Consider the following 10,254-nt stretch of genomic DNA (forward strand, 5'->3'; position numbering starts at 1 on the left):
CCATCCGATAATGTTGAAGAGTTTTGTGGTAGCGGTCGTGGTACTGGTAGCGCTGAATGGCTCGGCGGACGGGGTGTCCAGTAACAGCTATAATCCTGAGTAAGAAACTTATCTTTTCCTCGTCGTTGGACAATCGGTGGATCGAGTTTTGTCAATCCGTGGATCTCGCCAACAACGGGTTTCAAATAAAACTTTCCGTATTCTAAAAATCTTTCAGCGGTTACAAACACAATGTTTTTTAAATTGCCACGTCCTCTTAAGGGTACCTTGGGTAAGGATTTGCAGTGAAACACACCTCACGAATGTCGTCGGACAACTGAATCGTAAAACGAGTCCCAACCCCTTTTATTGGGTTAAAATATTAACAGTGCCTACACATGTAACCTGTTAATCTATTGGGAATAAAGATTAATTTAACATTTACCGTCTATTATAGCCCATAGAACCCACGTGTTAATGGTTACGCATGTCAACATCATTTTAATTAATAAAGTCTCACGATTGTGGGCATAATCCTTCTCCAAAGGCTACCGCACACGTGTAGGTCCATAGGGTGATTTAATCCAAACAAATGAAACAAATATGTCATACTAGAAAAGTGTGATAACAGCTAAACATAAATTTACTAATTATTTCAAATCTATCGTGTTTTAGGCATGTAGGTATAAATTCCTGCTGTCCGATGCACCATGACAATGCGGTGGAGATATAACTACGTAAAATATGCAACAGTTCCTCCTTTAGTACTTGTACATTGCACATTCAAACCCAATTTTATTTAAATCTAGTAGTTATATGAACATTAGATTTGCGTAAAGTTGATTACTCCTATTTGACAGCTCGCAACAGTCGCGAGCATAGAATAAAGAAGAAAACCAACGAAACCAACGTCGCCGCAACTAAAGTTTCTCATGCATTCTTACAATACACGTTATTAACGGCTTTAATGAAAAATGCATTTCTAGATACCTACCCCCTGAGACCCAAGGTCTCGCTACTATTCTTGTCCAAAAACAAAAGTACCTACCTATATTAAAAATACAATGATGGCAAACAAAAGTAATTTATAAATTAATTATTGATCATCATGTTTTAGGAAATAAAAAAGAAGGGTTTTCAAAAAAGTTGACTTTTTTCCATGAATAAAATTGCTGCAAACCAACACACCAAAATTCATGGAAAAATATCTTTTTTTAGAACAGCAATGGGTAAACGTGTTGAATTCCGCTGCATGCAAAGGATCTTAAAAAAAACAACGCTTTATTTCAACTTAAATATCTAATGGAGACAACTATTTAAGTCGGGGGTTTGATTAAACATGCACAAAAGAGGTTTTTAGTTTCTAAGCTTGTTTATTTAAATAATTTTTGGTTATTTCCTAACCTTCAAACTTAACTTTGATTGAGAAAAATGTAACTTTAATGCATCTTTTACAATCTTCCACCACATAAATAGTTATTTTTTTGTAAAATTATTAGGCTGAAATCATGTGCAATTATTTTTTTTGCGAATTCGACAAGTTTATCCAGCAATGTTAGTAAAATCTTTTTTTGGATTTCCGCATCATGCCGTACGAACCTTGTCAAAGTTATGGGTAACCGCCCTGACGATAAAAAGTATATAAAAAACTTTATTACGATATTGCATTTTTTTCAGTAATGGTTTCCACCCAAACTCCGGCTACTATCGCGCGTTGGACCAAGTGGCAGAAGCCTCGGAGGGGGTGGTAGTGAGGAGACAGGGGCAAGGGGAGGAGGTGAAGCATGCACACCAGGAGGGGGATGATAGGGACACCCTAGAGCAGAGAACGCAGAGGTTTGGCATCTCCAGCTACGGGGGTAGCGGGATACAGGTAAGAAACGAGCAAGTTAGTCAAGATTTCCATATTGTCAGGCACGATCGTGCTAAATTGACGTATATTGCCTATTCTTTTCGGCGTGTTGTCATGTCTTGCCGGTGAGCTCGCTTGGCTATCGATATTAGGACAATATTGCCAAATCTAGTTTCTTCTCGCTCTGTTACACAATGAGTGTCTATTTTCGCCACATATCCGCCACCATAATTGTCATAACTTCAGACGCGATTAATATAGAACAATTTATCGATTTTTCTTTCATCATGAGACTGTGTTCTGTGTTGTGAATTTGACTTACTATACATTTAGGCAATACCTAGGTACTCTGACGATAGGTAAAAAACAATATTGCCGTGACACTGCCCGGCAAGGCAATATTCAATAATAGGCGATAGCTTATCTTGCTCGTTTGGCAGAGGGATGGTGTTTGGAATGGAAATGATGGTGTTAGTGGAAAGGAAGGTGAAAGGAATTCCCGGAACAAAAGAATGAGTCAAACTTCGGAGCAGCGAGAGTTGAGTCGGATTGGATTTGAAGGGAAAGTGGTCAACCGAATGCTTCCCCTTTTCAACCAACCTCTGAACCGCCGATCTTATTCAGATAATAAAGACAGTAACTAACACATAGTTTTCTTTTAAAACTGTTTTTTTTTAAATTTATTTAAGTCTTACAAAACTGAGGATAGTATTCAGTTTGATTCTTGATAACAACATAATATATTTTAACACAATGTTCACCGATTGGGAAAGAGATAGGTACCTACTTGAAGAGGTATAGAGATTGTTAGGAAGGCATCATGTGTTTGCCCATAGTTTCTATGGCGGCGCGCGGTGATCACTTGGATTTTACTGCATAATACAGGGTTTTCCAATAAGAGGTGTTATTTTAAATAGCCCGCTATTTCGGTAGATGTTACTTTTGAAGCTGTCATTTTTTGACATTTGACAAGTAAAAACTACGCCATTAATAAAAATGGAACGATACACGCTTCAACAACGCATTGAAATTATAAAAAATCACTTGAGTGAATCAAATGCAAATCATCTTGAGTGATGAGGCCCATTTTCACCTCGGTGGCTTCATCAATAAGCAAAATTGTCGCATCTGAGGCTCGGAAAACCCAAGAGTTATTGTTGAAAAGCCTTTTTATCTTCAACGTGTGACTGTTTGGTGCGGTTTATGGTCCGGCGGAGTCATTGGACCTTACTTTTTCGAAAATGAGGCTGGATCAACAGTTACGGTGAATGGATTGCGCTATCGAGAGATGAGTAATGATTTCTTATTGCCGGAATTGGATGGTATTGATCTGGACAACGTTTAATTTCAACAAAACTGCGCTACGTGCCACACAAGCAACGAAACCATTGATCTTTTACGATTGAATATCAAAATAACACTTCTTATTGGAAAACCCTGTATAAGCTTTTTGTGGCTTTCATTGAGTCTCGAACGAATTTCTTTGGAATTCGTACCTGGTTTGCAATCCTCTTTTCCTAATCAAGTGATTCGATTGTGATTGTGAGAGCAGGACCAGCCATATTAAGGCACTGATAATACCTGACACCTAATACAGCACTCTTGAGGTTTTGACTAGCGCCAGGTACCGTTTGATTCAGGGCCGGTCCTATGTGAGGGTATTCATAACAAGATTAAGAAAAAAAAAACAAATTAAAATGTCCCTAACAAAGTGTTTTATTTTGCAGGGAGGCTACCCTTCAGGATCCGGGTCCCCTGGACTCTACGGCCCACTGAAGATTGACCTGGGCGGGATCCTGTTGGGGTCCCTGATCGGTCTGGGGGCCGTGCTGGTCCTGCCCAAGCTGGTGCAAGCCTTCTCCTACTCCTATGGCGGAGGATATGGAAGGAGTGAGTATTAAATATTCTTATATAATTTACAATTTATATAATTTAAATATAACTACATACATCGCCGAGGATGAAACCAAAAGCCAAACAAATGGAAAATAGATAGTATAAGTATCTACCTTATGATATTTTAAATACATCTTTTTGAATTTTACTTTTGCTTTCGGAATAAATAAATGAATCTACGCAAATCTTGGAAGCGGAAATTAACCCACTTCCCGACACTCAATCAAGCTGAAACTCAGCTAATAGACTCGTTTTCGATGAAAATGCATTCTATCAATTTTTGGTGACAATCGTGTATACACACGCGGACATATACGCACTTCTCTGAAATCAGATGACATAATAGCAGTTAATATACGAAATCAATGTCTATCCTACCCAATCGGCATTTGGCGAGGTTGGTAGACTACAATTCCTGGGTAGTAAGGTTCAATACTCAATCAAGCCAAAAATTTACAATATTCTTAGACATTTTAAAATAGATGTATTATTGAAAAAAAACTTTGATTTTATTTATTGACTGAGCGTAGCTAAGCCCTGTTTTAAGTCGACCGTTGGAATTTCATCAGTCTGTAATTTGTTTGCTACGTTTCATTTCCGGTTCAAGATGGTGGCTGTGTCGGACTTACTACCTTTTCATACCGCCAGAGTTCACATTAGCGTAAATCGTACTACGAGCTGTCAAATAGGAATAATCAATATCATAAATAAAGCACTCACATCAATATTTATGGTGCTTACCTGCATGAAGAAAATTTAAAAAATCATTGTCATTGAGAATGTCACTTTTCTTTGGACAAATCGTATAATTCCTTATTTGAATTACATAGAAAATAGATGAATAAGTACGTATTTAAGTACCTACTTACAAATCTTATGATTTCAGAGGAAATATAGATTTTGATGTGTTAAATAAGAGAAAATTAGAATCATACTTTTTAGGACGAGAGTTCAACTGTTCACAGAACTAATAGTTATTTATTTCAATGATTTTAACTATTTGAACTAGTGTTCTAGTCATACCTCATGCCATGCTCCGATTGTTTGCGATCTCTAGTGGGTACCTATAGGCAGGGCCGAGCCAACAGGTGCCTGGGACTAGTAAAAACATCAAGGGCGCTAGATTTTAGGTATTATCAGCGCTTTAGTGCCGTCAGTGCCGGCCCTGCTGTAGGCTATTTATCGCAGTGAACGTAGACGCGAGCACAGTACTCGCAGATGCATTGCTTGCGTAGAACATATTTCAAACTTGTTATTCTACTTCAGAAAAGAAAATTCCAGTGAAATTGAAAAAAGTCTAAAATTAGATTTATGAAAAAACATATTGCAAATCTTTTCGAATCATTAAATTTTTTTTTGGAATTTTTGAATTCGAGCGATGCTTTTCAATGACATAACTGTCGGAAATGTTTACTTAATATATGCACTAATACAGACAATCTGATGTATGTGTTGTTCGCTCTAACTCTAATTATACCTAAATTTATTATTTGAATTTAGGCGTATATCGAATTTTTTTAATTGGTAAAAATTTGAATGGAAATTGGTATTGAGGTTTCACGTAAGATAACAGTGGTCAAGTGGTACCATGTAACTTTTTAATTAACTTGTATGGCAGTCTGCGTGTTTACCAAATATTTTACGAGTATAAATTTCAATAATCTTTTATTATTTGTCGTTTACATAATCTTTTTTCAAGTCTTTACTGGTTTACCGGTACACTTGTTTTTTACTATTTTAAATCCTAGTTTATTCCCTTAGCAACAGTTCTAATAATAACTTATATAATATCTGAATCCGGAAATTTCTGCTTTATGCAATTTTCTAAATAACGATGGAACCAATTCTGTTCTCATATGGTATGGAAGAAAACTTTCAGCTTACTCATTTAATAATAGAAATACCTAAATAATTGAATTTCAGTATTGAAAATGTTTCTTTTCGTGCCGGGAAATCTTTTAACATTTTCTGCGGCGGCATGTACCTAATATAAATGCACAACTTTCTCTGGCTCCTGCCACAAAACCGATTGTTAATATTTCGCAATATTGTCACTGTAACTTCACACTTTTTGAACCAGCTAACGCGAAATTAAAAATAATTATAAACACGAGTATGCGATTGTTAAAATTTGCAAGAGTCTGTGTTCTCTTCGATGACTGTCATGAGGGCATCATGAGACTCAAAAATAATGATGAGACTAATTATTAAATTCAAATTATTAGGTACTAGATGTAATACTTACATGTTATTTAAACGGGAGTCAGGAGTAGCCAGTGGACATATTGATTTCTTATTTAGGGGTCCGGAGCAGGTTGGGAAGTAGGTAGAACCTATTTCTATAGTTATTTCGATTGTCATTGGAGTTCTCTTACGAAGGTAGGTATCTTCCTCTCCATAAAAAGGCGCCGTAAAAAATCTTGTAGAGCTTGGCTAACTAAAGAATGCGCTTTGCCACCACCCTCTTTATTTCTGTCTTTCCTCTGTCTCAGACTTGGCGGGAACAAAAGATTTAAAGTAAAGCAACCTATTTTCCCAAAAAGGCAAGTAGTAAAAACAATGTATATTTTTTAAAAGATAAAATTTTGTTTACAAGTCAACGTTTTTATGCAAATCACAAAGGATAACAAATTATTATAAGTAATAATTATTAGCCTGAAACACCCATATAAATTGAAAAAAAATTCTGAGCAAAAATAAAAAATGCCGCCGACCAGAATCGAACCCGTAGCCATCTGATCACCGCACGTATTGTGACGTATTGTCACCTGGTAGACAAGTAGGTGCTTGTAGTAAGTAGACTGCTTTGTTTACGATGCGATTTCGACTGCAGGTACATAATTCGGGAGTAGGTACTAAGTAGGTCGAGCGGTTTATTATTAATTAGTTAATCTAGATTTTTCTCGACGCCACACTTGTAAAGTCTATACAACAATATTTCAGCTTCGATTTTAAAGATTTCAATAGAAAATGTCAGTGAATAATAACTATTTTATGTTCAATATACAAATGAAAAACATAAAAAAATGATTTTATCCATTTGCATGATCTCTGGCGGTTCACAAAATTCACACTTGACCCATAGAACAAACGGTCCAACGAAGTCCAAAAACAGGTCACTTGCGTCACTTGCTGTCCAATGCTGTCAGTGCGGCTTGAGAAATGAAGATGGCGGTGGTTTTAAAATGATGGTAAATAAAAGAATAGTGATACCAAAACCAGTTTCTGCGTAGCTACCATCGGGCGCATTGTCTTATTTTCCAGACTCTACGGTGAGCTTTGGCGTCATGAAATTTGCAATGCTTTTCTTTCTGAAATTTCTAGGTCAACGCAACTACTTTCTGCTGGCAACCTCGTTTTCACTATGAGCTTTGAAAAATTCGTTCATTTTTACTATCAAAAAATCAGACAAGTTGAAAAAAGAGAAACTTAGGCAAAACCAGGCTGTAACATTTAATTTATTTTAATGAACTGATTAATTTTATGTAATTTGGTTATCTTTTCCAGGCATAGAAGCTGAGATGAGTGCCTTCACGGAGTTGATCTCGAAGGTGGAGCGAACGCTGGAGAAGAACAATGTGGACTCTTCGTCTTGTGCCCAGAGGGTGGCCTGCTCCTATATCCAGTCCTCCCTGGACAACATGGCTGCGGGCAATGCCACTGATGTCGATAGATTCATAGCCAGCCTGTCTAGGTACGCTATTAATAAAATAATATCAATAAATTAAATAAGACACAGAAAATAAATACAGACCGAGACTCGAACTCAGAACCTCTAGTCTATACGGGACTGGCATCTATACCAATGTTGATTTTCATTTTCATCAAATTCCATTTTTCATCTTTGTACCTCTTCTGTTTCATATTTTTATTGAGAATTATTTTTGAATTTATGAAAAAATAAGAAAATTCACAGATCTAGGAAATGAAATGGAAAGAATTTGGCATTCTTAAACTATAAAAATATTACCATTTTTTTATTTCCGCTACTAGCATTATACCTAGCTCTCTCATTAAAAATTTAGGCGTATTAGATCTATCAAAAAATTTATATATAAAGATGCAAAAGTCGGTCATTTTAAATATATGTAGGATAACGAATTTTTTTTTAAATATTTATGTTGAGGGATCAGTAGGATTTATAGGCCCTGTTAGGAGTTCTACCGAGCCGAACCCTCCGATATGAAAATATCTGGAGTCCGTGAATTATTTTCCCATTTGATCTCTGGTGAGTTGACGTGTTGTTCTTGTATTGTTTTGTATTTATTTTGCTTATACACGGTGTCCGGAAACTCGTAGTACAAGCGGGAAACTGGAGAATCTACACCACATGGGGAACCCAAAAAAACATAAAGTTTTTTGATTTGAGCATTTTCAAAAAAAAAAAAAAAAAACCAAAAAAAAATATTTTTCGGCTATTTTAGGGTTAAAGTTTTTTCTGGTGTTTAGGGTTGAATAACAGATGTTTTAACCCTGCAGAGCAGAAATATTTTATGATTACACCGGGTTAAATGAAGGGTGATTTCAAAATAATGCTTCAAATCCGAGTTTCTTCATTTGTTTTACTTTCAAATAGTTTTAATTAGTTGGGTATTTTGATCTTCAGTAATAATTTATAAGAATTTGATTTAAAAAAAAAAAAAAAAATCAACTTCAAACTCGATTTACTCGATAACGAAAGCTCAAATAAAAAAAAAAATATACTACAAAATCGACTCCAAATGTGATGTAGATTCACCAGTTTCCCGCTTGTACTACGAGTTTCCGGACACCCTGTATAATGCACTTGCATAATGTTGATTGACTAGATGATCATTTGTGGAAAACTGTATGGAAGGGTTTAGTTTTTCCTGTGGGGAAGATTCAACCCGGACATAAAATCGGAATTTATATGTAATAGTCAGAGATGTGCTTTATTTCAAATAAATCCATTTCAAATGGAAATGCAAAATGGGTATATTCCATTTTGCATTTTAAATGCTTTTCTCAATGCATTTTCCATTTTAAATGCTTTTTTGCAACATTCTTCCTACTATCTCCACTCATCAGTCGGTCCTCAACCTCGCTATGAGAGATAATTTACATTTGTCAAGTTGCTCCCTGGTTGGAGCCCTGGCAATTGAGTGATACCATTACAAAAAATACTGATTCAAATACTGAACATGGGGCCATGACGCTGTAATATTAAATGTTAGATATTTATTTATATTGTTAGATATTATTATTTATATTGTTAGATATATCAGTTTCTATGTTTTTACGTTGGCAACATTAGTCAGGCGCAAATTTTTTGTGGTTTCATAATCTGTAGTCGTGGTGTTTTTGGATTTACCATCATGTAATATATGGTTGTTTTACATTGATGTCCATTATTAAGTGACAAAATTGTTTAAAAATTCTATAATTATTTTAATTGTTTAATCTGAGAAACCATTTTGCATTTTCAATGCATTTTGAAAATAGGTATTTTGCATTTTGCATTTGAAATGCTTTTCTAAAAACCATTTTGCATTTTCAAATGGAAAAATTTTGACCCATTTCCATTTTGCATTTCAAATGGTTTTGAGTACCCATTTTGCACATCTCTGGTAATAGTTAGGTAGGTACTTACCGCATAAGAGGGCCAACTATATAATTTTTGGGTAAATTGTTACACTGAAGAAAGTGGAGGAGAAGGAAGTACCTAACTAAACACAGTTAAAGCCATTATCAATAATACTTTGATTCTGAATAGTGCATTCTCAGTGTAATGTGAAAAACCCAAAAAGAAACTTGAGTCCAAGAGAGAGGAGCTTACCGCTGAAGGTTTCATCCTCAGACAAACCATTTTTTTAAAGTTTAAAAACATTTTAAAGGTTTACAGCAGTAGGAAGGTTCAATCCTTTGTTAAGGGTTCATTTTTCAATGATTTACATGTAATATTGTTTCTTCCCTTCTTGCAGTAACTCCCTGGTGGAGAACATGTTGGATGGAACAGCAATAAAGGAGGCTGTTGAATCTGGAAAGGATATCAAAACCAATTGCGTGACCCTCTATCCCCGCTGCCAACTCGACAAGCAGACCCTGGTGAAGATCATGGCCAACATTCTGCCATAGGACAACCACTCAGAGAAGACTCGATTAATTAGCTAATTTATATCATTTTGTAATACTTTTTGTTGAGATTTAAATAAAATATTTTAAAGAGTTTTTTCTTGTGTAATTTTGATAGGTAGGTAGATACTTACAGCCTTATAGAAACTGCCATAAAATACTTAATGGGAAGATTATATACATTGCTTATACAGCCAAAGAGGGTTGTTCATCTGATGTATAAACTGGAAATTTCGGAATATTTCCAAGGTATTTTAAATATGCTATACATTTTTTTTTTGGAGATGTCACAAAAAAAATACCATTTTAAAAACAAGATAAAATAACCTTTTAGATGTTTTATTTGAAAAATACTTTAACAGTATATGTCTTAATTTTAAACATTGAAAACTTATATTAAATAAACCACATATATTTTTACTCCAGATTTAGAA

At 35.3% G+C, this 10,254-nt stretch overlaps 1 protein-coding gene across 1 annotated transcript; it reads left to right on the forward strand.

Annotated features, from left to right (window-relative positions):
* Nucleotides 1-10: 10 nt before the first annotated feature.
* Desi (DM4/DM12 domain-containing protein Desiccate) lies at nucleotides 11-9,823 on the forward strand. The gene is made up of 5 exons (XM_089641359.1): nucleotides 11-99; nucleotides 1,657-1,852; nucleotides 3,559-3,721; nucleotides 7,235-7,421; nucleotides 9,670-9,823. Exons 1-5 carry the CDS (start codon nucleotides 11-13, stop codon nucleotides 9,821-9,823), a joined length of 789 nt encoding a protein of 262 aa, XP_089497485.1.
* The last annotated feature ends 431 nt before the right edge of the window (nucleotides 9,824-10,254 follow it).

This window comes from Hesperophylax consimilis, chromosome 16 (assembly GCF_061612785.1).
Source record: "Hesperophylax consimilis isolate HC1 chromosome 16, BYU_Hcon_1.0, whole genome shotgun sequence".
Taxonomy (NCBI): domain Eukaryota; kingdom Metazoa; phylum Arthropoda; class Insecta; order Trichoptera; family Limnephilidae; genus Hesperophylax; species Hesperophylax consimilis.